Genomic DNA, 18,122 nt, shown 5'->3' with positions numbered 1-18,122 from the left:
TTGAAATGATCTTTTTTCCATACCCTACCTACTCTAGGCCTATAAATTAAAAGGTGACTCCTAAAACCATGAATCAGTCTACAGCCATACATGAATGACAGATTTGAGGGTACATTTGTGAAGAGAATGAAATCATGAGCTCATCTTATTTGTCTCATTATAAGGGACAGTGTTCTACTCCGCAAGGTGACCTCCCAAATCACTGGGACATGCACAACCACTAGAGGACTCTGTTCACGTACAGTAGGCCTAGGCTAGTTCTAGATGAATACTGTGTCAGTGCGTGCCTTGAATATTCTCTTACAGTTGCTATGAGACAGCTGATCTGACAGGGAGTCGAAGTACAGTGTATGTTCATTAGGGGGGGGGGGGGGGGCAGGTATAATGTAGAGAACAGCATGCTATCCTATTTTGCTCTGACAGTGTAAGTTAGGACTACAGTCTAAGTTACTTCTGATTCCAGTTAAGGGTCTTTAATGCAGGGTGCCCTTTGGCTAGCCTACTGTAATTAAGTTATCAGTGGAGAGTACCCATATTAAAATCAGTTGTTGTGCTATCTGCCTCACCTTGTGAAATCATTGGCTATGAAGTTTGGTAACAAAGTTGCATTAAGCGGAGTGTGGCTGGTAAATAAATTAAATGAGGTATTCATTCATGTAAAGTGTTCACTTAGGGTCTTATTTATTTCATACTCACGTAGCAAGGTGTTCCATCACGGAAAAGAACGGAATCACCCGAAATGTGCTTGCTCCGCCCAGGGATGAGGCCGCTGATCAAGTAGGCTACAGGGAAGCAAGGAATTTGGAGCGCGGCACACACACAGTGGCAGCACGGTACGACTGCCAGGACGATATGCGTTCTTGAGAGAATTACAATTCAAACTGTAGACATCTCAGCATCTACTTACTGTAGGCGTACCAATACGTTTGGACGACAAGACACACGAAGGCAACGGACTTGGCACCCATCAAATGGATTGAATGGAACTATGGAAAAACAGGCTGTTTCGCTAACGTGACAAGTTAACTCATCTTTCTACCTCGACTAACGTTTGTCAGGTAGCTAGTTAGCAAGCGACTTAAGTCCACAGTTGCAAATATCTTAGGGTTTCTTTGATTTCATCATCGATAACGCAATTTATTTGAGGTCCGGTTGATTTTTCTGTGATGCACAGGCAATTTCCACTCGATACGGCGTGTCTCTACAATCCTCATCAAAGAATGCAATGCTTTTTTCAGTGGTCAACTAAGTTGGCTAGCTATTTCTAACATTAGTTAGTTGGCGAGCTAGCTAGCTAGCCAGCCAGCCAGCCAATGAACTTGCTAGCTACGCTAACTGAAGAATAGTATACGTAGCTATTGATTTTGTTTTCCCTCGAGCCTTTTTTTGTTGTTATCTCAGCCGAGACTTTTCTCCTACTGTCTTATCTTATGTTTGTCTGAACTACACATTTGGCTCAACATTCGGTCGTGATATTTCACATAACAGCATTCGTAGTTTATAACTTAAACGAAAACATCTAACTCCACAAAACTCAAAAAACAGTCTTTGTGGTTTCGGACTTGGAAAATGGATGCTGGAATAGAGAAGGAATGCAGCGCTCTTGGGGGGCTCTTTCAGATCATCATGAGCGATATGAAGGTGAGTAACTTCACTGATTGAAGCACTATATAATGCAGAAACAGTTGTTAGAGTTGTAGGTCTCATCAGCTCGATTGCAGAGACCAGCTGTTCAGCAGCACACGCATGACACAGCCTTAGGACGAGCCTCGTTGGCAACAGTTAGCCAGATGGGCTTTGATGTCCTTGCAGGGATCTACAAAGCTACGCAGTGGGCAACATTGCAAGTCATGGACGATCCAAACGATGAGTTTTCTTTACAGACAATGCGCATGATCTCACACAATTTGGTTATTACTGACATGTTATGAAGACAGACGTAAGCCTATCTCTCCCAGTTACGATATGATTGCAGGGAATGCTCGCTATCGCTTGTCATGTTTCTCCCTTCATCGGCGGTGTAATAGGCGTTGAAATGCATGACATTCATTTTCTTGGTTATTTATGAATGTCTGTTTGTCACGTCTACCTTAGTAAAATGTCTGATGAACCCAGTATGTTCCCATTTATATGTAGTCTAACGTCGACGTAGTGTGCAGCTGGGCACCACCATGATGACACATCATGTCTTATTTTTTCTAGGTGTCTAGTCCTTTTAAAATGGTTAACATTTAAGCATTTCACGTTCACTCAGAGTATGACTGTAGAAAAGTAACGACAAATACTTGTATAAATTGGTTTCACTTACAGTTTGGCAATAAAGGGCTGGACAGGTAAAGCCAACTTGCCAAGAGATCCAAGTTGCCATTTTGGGCAATTATTTTGGAAACTGAGGAGATGGGTTGGGACTGGAGGATTTGAGTTAATTTATGCAATGTGCATATGTTTTGTGAGCATAGCAAGGATAGATTCCTTCATTAATTTGGAGGTTTGAAATTTATATAGGCCTACAATTATGTCACCGCCTGGTTTATCTAGACTGTTTCAGTGAGCGAAGATTCAGTCCAGGGCTTTTATGGTTATGTTGATTTCCTTTTTTTGCCTTTCTGAAATAGTGGGGGTTTACTACAGAAATCCTGTGTTTGGTTTGCTGACTGTACTTTAACATGGCCATGATTTTTTCCATCTCGCAAAATGCCAATTATGTGCCACTCTGGTGTAAAATAATAAACATCCAACTGTTGCAAAGTTGAGCCTGTTACGAATTACAAGACATAAACCAAGCTGTGTGTGTGAGAACTGTTGCTAAATTTGAACAGGTTTTAGTGCAGTTTGATAGAATGTGGCAATGGGATCAGTGGCGTAATGCCTTTCCTTTTGTGCCTCCATGAGTTCTCCTTTTGTGTGTCCATGTGGAAACCAACAGCCTGTCTGACTCACAGGAAAAGGGACTTCCTAGTTTTTTGAGTATTCAGAGTGTGTCATGCTGAGTGGTTAGGGTGCACCTCAGAACCCAGCGGGGGCGGATAGCAAGCTAAAAATGCACTAGGTCTACTCACCATCAAAGCTGATGTTCTGTGCTATGGCCCAAACATAGGAATTGGAACCAAACACCTATTGAAAGAGTAGGACGCTGGATGTTTGTTTGAAGTGCTGGGCATTGTGTGTTTCTCTCCAAGTTTCATGTTGAAGCAGCCATTGGCCCAAATGTTATTTCAAAACATGGGGGAGGAGGGGATGTATGTACAGCCTAATCTTAAAAATTGCTCGTATGGCACAATCGCCCCCCCCTGCCATCTGGTCCTATTCATTTTTAATCAAACTCAACTGGCAACCCAACATTGTTTGGACTGTCCCATGGATTGCCATGGTTAATTTGAAAAAAATCCTCCTTGAAAGGGTGAAGGAGGTAAAATGGGCAGAATTCCATTGAGTCTCCCCAACCAACCATACCTTCCGTCATCTTCTTCTGAAGTCGGTTTTCATGCTTATCACACATCCGTTTGAGTCTCAGATGTTTACAGTACTCTCTTTGATGAAGGCAAGTGGGAAGATCTCTGTTCTTTGCTGCCTATGGCTCCCTCCTTCAGTGGTCTCCCGGTGGGCATGATAAGACATAGAACATGTATGCCTTTTTATAGCAACTAGCCTAATTGAAGTTAGAAGCTGGAAGGTATTGGAAAGCTTTGTTGATCACTGCTGTGTCAGTGCTAGATGACATGGGTGCATAGGCTAGTGCAGTGGTTTGTCGAGGCTTGACCTGTTTTGCATGGCTGTTGATTCCCATTGTATGTAAGCTAGGCTTCATGTTGTCTTGTGCTATCCCTGTGAAGGTGATCTTATTGAGAGAGGACAAGGCCCAGAAGGGCTGCAGTCATGTGCCTCAGGGTACAGAAGCTTCCTGTTCATTGATCAATCTCTCTCATCTGGGTCTCTTGAAGGATACACATTTTATGTACTGTAGATAACCCCAAATCTGCTGTTTATTTCTTGGTATCTGGATTTTATCCATTTTATGCACTGTGAAATGTTGCATCAGACTCACCTGCACCTCATCATGTTTATTTTGGCTGACACTATTTTTTTTATTCAGCTGTTGTTGCAGCCATAATGTGCAGAGTGACAGCATGGCAACACAGCACAACTTAATTTTGACTTTCTTACATCAGTGTAGTGAATCAGTTCATCGAATCAGTGAACCACTTTTGACCACAAGAGTTAATTGAAGTACAGTAGATACTGGATAGATACTTGATCCAGTGTGACTGTAACCTCGCTGCGTATTATCAAGATCAGAATCACCAAGTAGGTCTGACACACACACACACACACACACACACACACACACACACACACACACACACACACACACACAAGGAATTCAGATTCAGCAGTTGGTGGCCGGCCTACAGATGCCCTCTGGTTGCTCTGGGTCTTCAGCTCCACCCAAGACTGCCTCTCCTTTGGAGTGTATGAGAACTTCCTTCAGCACTCCACATAGTCTGTATATTGTCACTGTAATAAAAAAAAAACCTCCTCTTGTGTTTTCCCAGGTGTGCAGGTGCTAAATTAGCACCGGTTGTGTTATGCTTTTTCTGAAAGGCAATCTTGGGGTTGGCCAGTCCCTTGTCCGAGGGATCTGCTGATATCTTGTTGTTTTGGCTTCAGCGCTTCTCGGAGAGGTTATGGCAGGGAATACTAACAACACAGGAAGTTCGCTTTGCATTCCTGGTGTGATTATGTGTTCTGTTTGTCGAGTTCTCTCAACATTTCAGCAAAAGAAGCCTTTTTCCTCTCCACCTGTGGTGTGGTGTTTCTTGTGTTGGACCTGCTGTGAACATTGCCGGTGTTTTCACAGGAAGCAAGCAAAGGCTTACACAGTTGGCATCTTTGGCTGAGGAGGATGTTTGTGAGTACTCTGTGCTGTGGGGCCAGTGGCCCTGTACAAAGAGCATCAGTTTGCACTCGCTCACCTCCCAGCACTCACAGAGCTTGCCCAGTCTCAGTTATGTATAAGATGCACTAGTTTTTTTATTGTATGCCTTTAATCCGATAGCACAGTGAAGGACAGAAAGCAAGCGTGAGACATTGGGAAGTGACCCAGGTCAGACTTGAACCCAAGTCCACATGATGGGCATGAATTTGCCCCCCCGCCCCCCCTCATAAGCACGACTACACTAAACTACACTGCCATGAGCAACAGGAAATGTCTGGAAAAAGCAGAGAGGGTTTATGGAAATGACTAAGGCCTGAGTCACTGTTGTTGTGCCTGGCACTGACAGGTATGCTGAGATCATAAAGGCTATCCTCCACTTGAATCATGCACAATCTGGACGTAAGAAGAAAGGCATAGACTTGACCTGTTTCATGTTGTTGTTGTTGTTGTTTTGAGAGGAGTATATGTCTCCACTTTTTTTGGAAAGACATGAGGCCTCGCACATCCCTGTTGTGAGCTGATGTTTCAGTTTTAGAATAGCTGCTGCCTTGTCAAGTAGACTGGAGCGAAGGAGGTGGAAGCCCTGTGGCCTGGAGCATGGTGTAATGGTTCCTAGGTAGTAGGCTCTGTGGGAGTCAGGAATTCTGGGAGTGGCTCTGGAGCCCAGCCCTGTGTAATAAAAGAGAACACTTGCACGCCCAGCCCAAGATGAAGTGGGTAGGGTTTATCGTCAGTCAGGTGTCGACTTAGTCATGCCCACGAACTACACTACCTCACACGCAGAGGCCGAGGCCCACTCATGGAAGCGTGGCATTTTACTGTGTTGGTTTAAATGCTTTATAAGCTTTGCTATTCAGCGGACAAGCACATGGATGTCAATCAGTGAAACTCACTGTCATCACTGCCCATAAAAACACACACTCTGACTCAGAATCAGTGTCAGAGTACAGGGCTGAGACTGCGTAAGTTAAGGTGTCTTCTGTCTTATTCTGCAAACTGTTTGTATTGGTTGTTTCTTATCCGTTCAGTATTTGTTAATGTATTTACATGAAATTGGAACTATTCTATGTGCTCTATTCGAGAAGCCAGGTTGTCTTTATCTCCTTTAGCAGCCAGTAATATCCCTGCATATTATACAGTAATTTCCCGCATATAAGCCGCATTGTGTATAAGCCGCAGGACAGTGTTTTGTGCAAGTTAAAATAAACGAAACCATATTAACACCATATTAACTGCCCCCCTGTTTTAACCTCATAGCTGAAGAAATTTAGCAAAATCAATGTATAAGCCGCGGCTAATAGTCGGGAAATTACGGTATATCATTAGCCACTGATACTTTGAGATGAAAGAGGCCCCATGGTCTTGTTGCACTCCTTAATTATTAATCAAACAAATGGTGCGCAGCGAATGGGTATATCTGAGTCCCTCTGCTCCAGAGAAATGAAAAGGCCCGGGGATGTTGGCCAAAACGTCGAGAATCACAACAAGTGAAGCGGAGGCCGGCCCAGAATGTATGGCACAAGTCCATACAAGGTTTCAATGCACCGCCACTCTACACTTCAGTGGGCAGTGGGCATCAGTGGGCCGTGGGCATCACATGCTGTTGTTGTTTGTCATCTGATACAGCCGACCAACAGGTTACAGTTTTTTCCCGTTTCCCCCTCCCTCCTTCGTTTTCTTCTCCTACTCCATGGCAACAGAAGGAGATTCTTGTGTGTTTTTTTCTGCCTCTCTCTCGCTGGGCTCGAGGAAGCAGAGAGTGATCCACAGGCTCTCGTGCAGTTGAAAGCAACACTCAGGGGAGACACTTCACAGGAGTCGTCCTGCTGTAGAGAGACTGCATGGAAGGGTGGGGGGTTGGGTTGAGTTGTTGGAGCCGGGGGGGGGGGGGGGGGGGGGGGGGGGGTTAGGTTGTTGGGAGGTTACATGACAAGCAACTGAAAGCATGAAAGAAACATGGATGTGTAGACTCTCTGATGGGTGTGTCTCCGAGAACTACCTCCCCAGACACAGGAAGGCCGACCCCTTTTGTACAAATCACAGTGACGGGCTTCCTCTGCGATAACACCACACCAAGGCTGGAGATGACCCCACGTTCTCAGCCCCGATGGGCCGACGCCTGGAAGACTAACGGAGGAGCGGAAGACCCCTTCGTTCATGTTCCTCTTACTTTCCTCTCCCACCCAGATTTCTAGGAGGGGGACAATTATAAATATAAACAGTTATTAAATACGGACGGAGTTGGCCATGTTGGGAATGTTGAAAATGTGAAATTAAATATTGCAAGATTAAAACAGCTGTTATAAGTGTGTGAAATTGGTTGGGGATGGAATGAATATAAATTCAATTAAAAAAAACTACAACGTCTTTTACCACTTACAAGCTCCTCTAGATGATTATACTTTAACACCCTCCTAAGTCATAGAAAAATTTTACTTGAGCAAAAAAAAGTTCTGTGACCATTTTTTTAGGTAGTAGCAAAATGGAAGGCCTGGGTTCATTTGCATAGAGCATAGAGACACAATTAGCCTATACTATCTGACTCATAATCCAGGTCAGGTTTTGCAAGGTACTCTTGCCTCTGGTCGCAATTTCTGCTTGAGCACCAGGAAACTCAATATCCCTTTCTATAACAAAGGACTGCAGGCATTTGCACATAGCAGGAGCCTGAGCTGGCTGATGGTGGGAACCTAACCCTCGTACTCGGGAGCATTATCAGCTTGGCTAGCAGACATTTGGCTAAAGGTTGGGGAATGTGTCTACTGGGCCCCATGTTTCACAGGCTATTGCTAAACTACCAAGGGTCCCCAAAGTTGCCTTTTGTCATTTACTGACCAAATGTGTAGGCCAACTCCCTCCCCTCCCCTCCCCCTCTCAAAGTAGAGGAAGAAGGAGCCAAAGGAAAGGATGTTAGTATGGTTTGTCTCCCTTTCCCCTACCTTGAAATAAGGTCTTGACGTTCACAACACATGCATCAACTGTTTGAAGAGAGGACTTGTGTTTACAGCTGCCATCGCACTTAAGGTCGAATCCAGTGATGGCAGCTCACTAAAATAATCCTTATCTGTCTGCAACTCTACTCATTTTGTTTCATTCCCCTGAAGAATAACTGGGGGCCATATTTTCCATTTAAACGTGCTTCGGAGAAAAGCTACTTGAACTGGCCTGGGCCATTAAATGTATTACTATAAGAACAGCAGACAAGTAGAACTGGTGCAAGAGCTTAGAACTCCTCACCAGTCATAATGATTTCAGTGCCAGTCAGATTCAGTGCCAGAGTCTTCAGACTGTGTTTTTCTAATCATTCTCGATGACCACAATTTGATGAGAAATCAATCTCCCGCGCTTATGCACTTTCACTTTGCCGAAATCGTGAACCAAGCCTTTTTAAACAAACCGGTTTCTGTTTCTCCTGTCCACAGGAAAACAGTGTAGAGGAGCAAGCAAACACCGACAGCTCCTGGAACAGTTGCCTCAGATTTATTATTCGGCTGCTCTTGCGTGGACGAGAGGAAAACTGTTTTTCCTGGAGCTCAGGAGAAGCATGTTTCAGGGGTGTTTTTTTTTTTTGGCTCTGAAGGGAAAAACCCTACAAACAAGTCAAACGTTTTTTGTCTGAAGCTGTCCACAAAAGAACAGCAAATCTACTAGAGGGACCACGACTGATCGCCCCCTTTGTACCTCTGCTTGCCTCATCTTGTTAACATCCACACAGATCACTTTTTGTGTGGAGGAGGAGGAGGAGCAGGAGGTCTCTTCGGGCAGCAGAAAAACTGTTGGCTTTCCAGCAGCTACTAGCAGACTCAAGTCCTTGCTGTGTACCGGCGAGGAGATGGAAAATCACAGCTCCCTCTGCCAATTCAACACTTTTCTGCCACCCGAATGTTGCTCCCTCCATGTCTGAGAGATCTCAGACTTTGTGCCAGAGGCAAGAGCTGGGCGCATGAATACTGTCTTGAAAGAAAGATGTCTGAATTAACTAGGCCCTTTCCCACAACCCGCCTTTGGTCCCGTCAAGGCTCCGGTATGCTTCTGACAGTCCTATAGTTGTGCACATTGGTGTCTCAAAAGTGTCCTCCTTTTGCTGTTGCTGACGCTGTGGATGCGTCTCTCGGCAGCACAAACTGTCGTTCAAACATTGTTTGCACAGCGCAGAAAATGCCATTGAGTTGGTGGTAACAGTGGTTAAGGAGCTAGGCTAGCATGCCGTAGCCTGAAAAGTGGGCTCAATTCCCGGCTTCACCGTTGAGCAAGGCACTTATCCCCAAGTTGCTCTGGGGACAGTGGCCCTCGTAATATAAATGGCTTATGGAAGTGGCTTTGGATAGAAGTGTCTGCTAAATGAGTAAATGTAGTGTAATGTAAAGAAAAACATTTATTTTGGCCAAGAGTTTGCTCCTTCATAATCAGGAGCAATTCTTGCTACCTAGCATGCTACATGCTGCAGGACTTTTACAGCCCTCCCTTGGAGTCCAAGATGCAGCTTTGCCGTCCCCGTGAGTAACTCACACCTGGGCACTAGGCAGGGTCATCTCAGGCCGGCTGGTTTGCCACACAAGACCAGCCTTGTGTTGGCGTCCCCACCCCCATGGCCTGGCTGGCACGGCTGGAGTGGCGAAGGCCTCAATGTTGCTGTCTAGCTCCTGCTGGTCATTTCCTCTCTCCCCGTCACTTCTTTCCTGCTTTCTCGTCTGTTCACGTTCTTGTTAGCCTTCTTGGCTACTACTCGCTCTTGTGCTTGATTTCTTGCTTCTTTGCTTCCTTGCTTGCCTGCTCTCTTGCTTCCTTTATTTATTGAATTATTTATTTAGTTTTATTTAGTTGTTTATTTATATAGGGACAGTGCATATGAATGAACATCATTACAAGTACACAATGTAAATATGCTTCCTTGCTACCTTTCCTGCCTGCTCTTTTGCTTCCTTGCCTCCTTGCTACCTTGCCTGTTTTCTCTCGTCTCCTTGCCTCATTGCTACCGTGCCTGTTTTCTCTCTTGCCTCCTTGCTTCCTTGTCTCCTTGCTTCCTTGCTACCTTGTCTGCCTGCTTTCTTGCTTTCCTTCCTCCCCTCTGTGACTTTATTGGCTCTTTGGACCTAGTGCTCCACTGACCTGTTTGCTGGCGCCGTCTTCCGCGCCAGTCTGGGATTAGCCCTGTTAGTTGGGTGGGCGGGCAGGGGTTGGGGGTTGGGGGGGATTAGAGCGAGTGAAAGCAGGTGACACAAAGTCCCAGGAGTTCCTGTGGACCCTTGCCCACTGACCGACCGACCCACCGCCACCCTACAGTAACGCACCCTTCCTGCTCAGCAACAGACAGAGCAGCATACAGGACTGGCCACGGGACACACCTCAAACTGATTCTCAGTCTTACGTCTGTATGATGAAGTCTACAATCGCCTTGAGCTTGGCTCCTGTATGCATGCCCTTCCATTGCTTCGCCCTTGTTTGTTCCAAGCCTAGGACATGGCCTTTGACTTCTGCCATCACGTGAGAAGTGTTCCATGGTCTTTATTATCATATACTTATCAACTTCTTGACGCATAAACTCACTTAAGAGACACTTCAACAAATGCAAGTTGATTGTACTCTTGGTCAGTTGTAAAGGATGGCGACTGGTAACCTCTATGGGGCATTTTGTTTAGTATCCACTAGTGGCTAATGTGTTTAATTCAGGCGTTGTGTGGGCCTGTGCTCAGCGGGGGCCAACAGCTTGGGAGTGGCGATAAGAAGCTGATGAGTTGAGATTTAGCCGTGGCTTGTTTAAGAGGTATTATCCCTCTCCCAGTCCTCTCGTCCAGTCTAGCCTTAGGAGGCTGGAGTTGTCCCACTTGTGCTGCGTGAGCAGAAATGGATGCGAGTAAACATTTCTTAATGCACCCACCAGTATGCATCTCTGTCTCTGTGAGAGGGTTGCATGCAATTACCGTAATTTCCAAACTATTAGCCACGGCTTATACATTGATTTTGCAACATTTCTTCAGCTATGAGGTTAATACACGAGGGCAGTTAATATGGTATTGATATGCTTTTGTTTCTTTTAACTTGCATAAAAAAACACTGTCCTGCGGCTTAAACACAATGCGGCTAAAATACTGTAAACATTTATTACATTACACTCTCTGTTAGAGGGTCACATACAGTTATTGGGATTTCAGGGTTCAGTTGATTTGCCATGTACTGTAAATTGTGCCCATTGTGTACTGAATGTGAGTATTATGGTAATTTTGCCTCATGGAAACTTACAGTACATTATGTAATAACATTATGTAATACATTTCCTCTTCATTTTGTAAAATTCTGCTGCATTTTGAATACCACTGGATTTTTAAAAGACTGAATATGCCAAGGGTATGGATGTCTATGGTTTAAGTTTGCCATCAGTCTGCAGACCTGGCTGGGGGGTGGGGGGTGGGGTGTATGACACTTTGTTTTGCTAGAATGAAGACACAGAGCTCCTCTATTTGGAGGTTTATGACTTACTTAATGTATTAAGACCACTACAGTTGATTCAGAATGCTGCAGCACGACTGGTCTTCAATCAGCCAAAGAGGACACATGTAACCCCTCTCCTAGTTACTCTCCACTGGCTCCCTATAGTAGCCAGAATTAAATTTAAATCTCTCACTCTGGCCTATAGGACACTGACTGGATCTGCTCCTAGCTACTTCAGTTCTTTGATCAAGATGTACATTCCCAACCGCCCATTGCGATCTTCTGAGGAGCGTCTGTTATGTCGACAAGCCATTCATGCTAGGTCAAACTGTAGATCCTATTCTTCAGTGGTTCCTTGTTGGTGGAATGAGTTGCCCAGTGCTCTCCGTTCCAGCAACAGTTTTGGATCTTTCAAGAGGGGTCTTAAGGCATATTTGTTTAATATGCACTTAGTCTTTTGAGCGTTTGTTATGTGTTATGGTTTGTATATTAGTATTGTTTTGTTATAATTTGTCCATTGTTAGAATTTGACATTTATTCTGCTATTGTCCTTAAATTTAGCCTTACCATGCTATAGTTATTGTTATTATTTAATTAACTGAGTGACTTATTTGATTGCTATTCTCATTTCATTGTTTTATTTCTCATTAGGTTAGTGCTTAATTGATTGTTTTATTGATAATATTGCTATTCTCCCTTTTTGTAATTGTTCACTGTTATTTAATTGTATTGTTATTTATTTGTATGTCGCTTTGGACAAAGGCGTCTGCTAAATAACCATAACCATAACCATAACCATAACCATACTCTGTGTTAAGTACCCAGGTTTGTCCCTAAACCAGAAACCACCCACTTGGAATACCTCCCCCATCCCCCTCAGAGTAGGATCTAGTCCTACAATTCTACCACAGAATCTCTCAGTCCATGTCCTATTCAGCGCTCCAAACCAACTCTCCTCCTCCATACTCTTTATTGGGTTACAAAGTGAATTATTCAAATATAAACTGTTGTAGAAAAGGGGAAAAAAGACAATGCAATGTTGTCTGACATTACAGCAATCTGTGCTAACCACAAGCACGTATGCTATGGACTGCGTAATGATTTGTTGTGTTTCCCCTGAAGTGACCCTGCTCCTCTCTCTGTTTGCTTTGCAGGCCAGTTACCCAGCCTGGGAGGACTTTGTCTCGAAAGGAGCCAAGCTACAGTCCCAGCTACGGTAAGAGTGCTAGTGGCCACGTCAATGGAAGTCAGGGCCTTTTTTTTCCTGAACTGGAGTTGAGAGGAAGTAAGCTGATTTATTGAGTTCCTCAGGCTGGACTTACACCTTGTTATTTCCTTAAGACTCATATTTGACTGGGAACCTGGGGTTTAAAAGAACGGTTTGAGGCCTAACTTGTAGTGAATGCATTTAGAAGGTTTTAAACTTTTTTGTAAAGTATTCTTTTTAAAGAGACTCTTTTCATAGACACTAGACGAAGGTTTACTGACTCATAATTGTAAAAACAGTGTTTTCCTCAACATAGCCTACTAAATGGTTTTTCAGTCAGGAATGTCAGATCTTGACTTGGCTAAAGTTGAGATTGAAAGACTGTCAGCGTAGCCAAGAGCAAAGGAGAACATATTATAAAAGAGGGAAAGAGAGAGTGAGTGAGTGAGAGAGAGCGAGAGAGAAAGAGTTGGCTTCTGACCGCTGGCTTTGCAGCAGTCCTCTTGGCCACTGTCCCGTCCACTGTTCCCGGGGGAGCGGAGAGAGAGCGTGAGGTTAATGACCCTCCCCGCGGACCACTTCAGCTGATAAACATCAGAGTGCCCGCTGCGCTTACGCCCAATTAGTGCCGGCTGTCGAGCCATCCTGTCAGAGAGAGAGCGAGAGAAAGCTGAGCTGGAATGACGGGCACTGCCAACGCCTCTTGCTGAGCGGGACCGAAACAAAACTCCCAACCTAGGCATAACGTCAACATGTGTGCACACACACACACACACACACACACACCCACACACTTGAAATACATAATGAGTGACATCATTGATACCCACATCTAGCCAGAAGCCTTCTAACGGAGATTCCTTAGTGTGAACTGTGAACCATCAACGACATTCTCTAAGAAGGTGAGCACAGGGCCTGAAACAAACTCAGTAGGGTTCCACAACTATAAACAACATTCTCAGAAACGGGAACACTGATTCTAGGTCAGCGTCAGTATAGTTTCAAGTAAACAGTTTTTTTTTAAGAGAAGGTGAATACTAGTCCTTGGACAGCCTCTGTTTGGTTTCATGTCAACAGTATGTTTTAGAGAAGGTGAACACTAGTCTCAGAACCATCCCTGCAAAACGTTAAACCTGCAGTGCCCCAGAGCCCCCCGCCCCCAGCCCTCAGTGTGTGCCTAGTCGGGGCCCCTCTGATATGGGTCACTGGAGTGGAGAGTGCCCTGGGGCTTTGTGCTGGAGCTCACCTGATACCTGCACACTTCTCAGGTAGACTTGCCCCACGGTCCCCGTCCCTATCCTCATGCCCACTCCAGCCCAGCTCCTCACAATGGCCCCATTGACCCTGCCAGTGTTGTGTGTGTGTGTGATGGAGTGTACGTGTGTGTGTGTGTGTGTGTGTGTGTGCTTCACTGCACTCCCCTCATCTTCCCACACCAGCGTTGACTCAAGTTTCACGAGTTCACAAGCCAGGCTCTCTGACTCTTCCTTTCATATAACCCCCCCCCCCCCCCCCCCAGAGAAACGTTGCTTTGTTTTACTTTGACTGAGTGAATGTGGCCTCATCAAGGCCTAATCAAACTAGTTAAAGGGATATTCCGCCATTTTTGGAAATAAGCTCATTTTCCACCTCCCCTCGAGCAAAACAATCGATATTTACCTTGTTCCCGTTCACCCAGCCATTCTGTGAGTCTGGCGATACAACTTCTAGCTTCAGCCTAGCATAGATCATTGAATTGGATTAGACCATTAGCTTCTCGCCTGCTAGCATCATGCTTACAAGTGACTAAGATTTCTGGTAATTTTCCCATTTAAAACGTGTCTCTTCTCAAGTTAGAAAGTGCAATAAGACCAACTGAAAATGAAACCTGGCGTTTTTCTAGGCTGATTTGACATGGAACTACACTCTCATCTGGCGTAATAATCAAGGCAAGTTGCAACCGTAACATGGGCGCAGTGATATCACGCACTACTTCCTGCTTGTTGCCTATGGGGACTGTTTTCAGATATCACTGCGCCCATGTTACGGTTGCAACTTGCCTTGATTATTACGCCAGATGAGAGTGTAGTTCCATGTCAAATCAGCCTAGAAAAACGGCAGGTTTCATTTTCAGTTGGTCTTATTGCACTTTCTAACTTGAGAAGAGACACGTTTTAAATGGGAAAATTACCAGAAATCTTAGTCACTTGTAAGCATGATGCTAGCAGGCGAGAAGCTAACGGTCTAATCCGATTCAATGATCTATGCTAGGCTGAAGCTAAAAGTTGTATCGCCAGACTCACAGAATGGCTGGATGAACGGGAACAAGGTAAATATCGATTGTTTTGCTCGAGGGGAGGTGGAAAATGAGCTTATTTCCAAAAATGGCGGAATATCCCTTTAAAAATCAGACTATTTCTAGAAAAACATTGAAAATGGTGTTCTTAAGATTCCAGCTACCAGAGAAGGCACATGCAAACTTGTATGAAGAGAGAAAAGCTGTGTCATTTGTGGCTTATGACGTCTAGTGGTTGTTGATGTTCATGTTGCCTTTTCAGGTAGGATGGCCTTGAGAAAATGCCTTTTTATTGCCAGGGACTATGCAGCGATTACACAATTTGTAGGCACAAGGGTTTTTATATTAAAACTTGGCGGCACCCTCCTAGACTATTCACCCTCCCACACACACACACACCTCTCTCCCTCCCCTCTCTTGTCGTTGGGGACTTTGGAGGTTACATTTTTCTCCATAAACACACACACGCACACCTCTTTAAAAAGAAGGCGGTGGAAAATCAAATCACGTGTAAAATGAAGTGTGCTGGAGTTTGGAGTGGAAAAATGGAGAGGGGTCATGACCTCCAGACGCCACTCCAAGATGGGGATTGTAGGGTGTGTGAAGTCTAGACACAAGATCTAGAGCAAGGAAGACCTGTGTGCGGGGCTTAATCGAGGCTGTGTTCCTAACTCAACGCACACACACACACACACACACACACACACACACAGACATTCTTTCTCTGGGCTATTCATACATATGACATGGAACCCTTGTTTAAACTGCATCGGTGTCCTAATATTGGCCTCTGTGCAGGGCACCAATAGGCTGTTTCTTCTTGTCTTCTTGTCTGTTTTCATAGAGCGTGTGGCAGACAAGAAAGAGTTCATGACATGTCGTTGTAGTGCCTGACATAAAAGCCTTGGGGAGGAAACTATTAAAACACTGTTTTTAAGACAACTGTTTACTTAATCTCTCATGGTTGAATGTTTCACAATGTCTCTCCCCCCCCCTCTAGGACAACCATCATTGTCACAAGCTCTTTCCTGGATGCGTTCCAGAAGGTGGCTGACATGGCAACCAGCACCAGAGGTAAGGCTGGATACCTGGACCTGTTAGGTGTTTGCTTGTGTGTGCGTGCGTGCGTGCGTGCGTGCGTGTGTGTGTGTGTGTTGGTTCCCATCCCAGTTTCGCCTCCTCAGTCTTTCCTGTAGAGCAGCATTGTCGTCCTCGCGGCATTTCTTGTGAATTTTGCTGGAGTTCCTTTTCCCGCTAAGTACAGTAGAGTGGGAGGAAGGCACAGGGCTTGCTGAGTAGGGGTGGGAATTGGCAAAAAAATTAAGATTCGATACTATTGCGATATTTGGGCCACAATTCGATAATATTGCGATTCTTAACATATTGCGATACACCAAGTATTGCAATTCGATTTTGCGATATATTGCTATTCATGTCTCTCATATTATTCTAAGTCATTACAAAAAATTAGGAAAATAACACTGTTCAACTCACTTTGCAATGGCATGGTGCATGTCAAGGTCCTTACTATTCACTTTTTGTTGAAAACCAAAATACACCCACCTTTTTTGATGTGAAAGAAGTGTCGAGTGTCGTGTATAACAGGTTGTGATTGTGAAGCCATTTTCATTTATTATTGCTGTTGAATGCACAATGAAACACCACAACACGTGCCCCCCTTATAAGCGTAATAAGCTAATTTAATGTGATCAGAGTAAACCCTGAGTAAACTCGACTCAAATAAAAGCAAAATGGATAATTCAATTATATAATTAAGTATTGCGATACTTTGAGCTACAAGTATCGATTTAATTGTGTGCACAAAATATCGCGATACTGAACAGAATCGATTTTTTCCCCCACCACTATTGCTGAGAACTCATTGGGTGTCTCCTCCACCTCGGGATAATTTAACACCCAACCAACCAACCAATCAAGTTCAGCTTTTATAGAGTGCCGTAAAGCCAGGGAATGAAATGCCAGATCACACACTACCACACACTACCACACACACACACACACACACACACACACACACACACACACACACACACACACACACACACACACACACACACTCAACAAGTTTCAATATGTGTATGATGAACCAACCAATAGCTTCAGTGCAACATTTGTGTGTGCCGTGGAAGTGGGAATGAAATGCCATATCACACACTAACACACACACACAAACAAACACACACACTCAACAAGTGTCAGTTTGTTTATGACGAGCCAACCAATAGCTTCAGTGCAACATCTGTGAGTTCCATGGAGCCGGGATTGAGACACCATATCACGCATACAAGCAGAGCAAGCTGTGCAGCGTCCACCCTGCTGGGTTGACTGTCTCATGTGCTTCCAGTTAGAAACCGTGCATGAACCAGCAGAGGAGTTCACCAACACAGTTCAGTCTCGATCAATCCCCCACAACCCACTTCTCTTTCTCTCTGTCTTTTCCATCACACACACTCTCTCTCTCCTCTTTCTTCCTTTTCTCTCTTTCCTCTCTTGCTCTCTCAGTTTCTTCTCTTTCTCCTCTCTGTGTCTTTCTTTCTTTATCAGTTGCACTGTTCTTATTATTGATAGGGATTTTTGTCTGTTCATCAGTCAGACACTGACGTAGCAGAGATATCTAAATCTGCTGTACTTTCAGTTACACTCTTTGAGGAGTCAGACAGATTTGATTTCACGTCTGTCTGTTTGTTTGTTTGTTTGTTTGTTTGTGTGTAGTGCCAGATAACAGCAGCATGAGAGGGGCTAGTATATGAAGGGGGGAAGTGAGGAAGGTGCATGTGTAGTCTCCAGGCTGTTTCACCAGCGCGGTGTGATGTTCATTTAGACAAAGGTTTCAAACCCAACACAAAAGCTGTTTGATAGACACGTGTAACAACATTTCTGGTGTGTAAAGCCAGATGACCCCTATAACCTCAACACTGTTACCTTCCCCTCCCCTCAGACAGGGCCCATTGTTGTAGCTGTGTAGTTTGGAGTGTACACACACACACACACACACACACACACACACACACAGGCACCCAAGAATCTTGGTGGTGTTTTCTTTGACCAATCCTGCTCTCCCGGTCTCTCTGTGTAAACGCTGCCAAGCTCTGGCTTTCACGCTGGTGAGGGGTTTGTTGTCCAGGCAGCTGTGCCCATACAACAGCCTGCTCTGCAAATCTGACTGCTTCCTGGAAGGTTTTGTTTACACACACACACACACAAATACACACGGACGGACACACTCTCAAATACATGGACGGATACACACAAAC

At 44.7% G+C, this 18,122-nt stretch overlaps 1 protein-coding gene across 1 annotated transcript in view; it reads left to right on the top strand.

The window, feature by feature from the left end:
* The first annotated feature begins 802 nt into the window (after positions 1-802).
* Positions 803-18,122, top strand: part of mtss1 (MTSS I-BAR domain containing 1) — a 75,408-nt gene continuing 58,088 nt past the window's right edge. The window contains exons 1-3 of the mRNA XM_062544639.1: positions 803-1,641; positions 12,520-12,581; positions 15,848-15,921. Of these exons, the coding sequence (XP_062400623.1) occupies positions 1,570-1,641; positions 12,520-12,581; positions 15,848-15,921 (208 nt within the window). The 5' untranslated portion in view covers positions 803-1,569. The remainder of the gene's footprint in view (positions 1,642-12,519; positions 12,582-15,847; positions 15,922-18,122) is intronic.

The sequence above is a fragment of the Sardina pilchardus genome, chromosome 9 (assembly GCF_963854185.1).
Source record: "Sardina pilchardus chromosome 9, fSarPil1.1, whole genome shotgun sequence".
In the NCBI taxonomy this organism is placed as follows: Eukaryota; Metazoa; Chordata; class Actinopteri; order Clupeiformes; family Clupeidae; genus Sardina; species Sardina pilchardus.
Note: the sequence above shows the minus strand (reverse complement) of the source record. Positions and strands in the feature narration are given on the sequence as shown.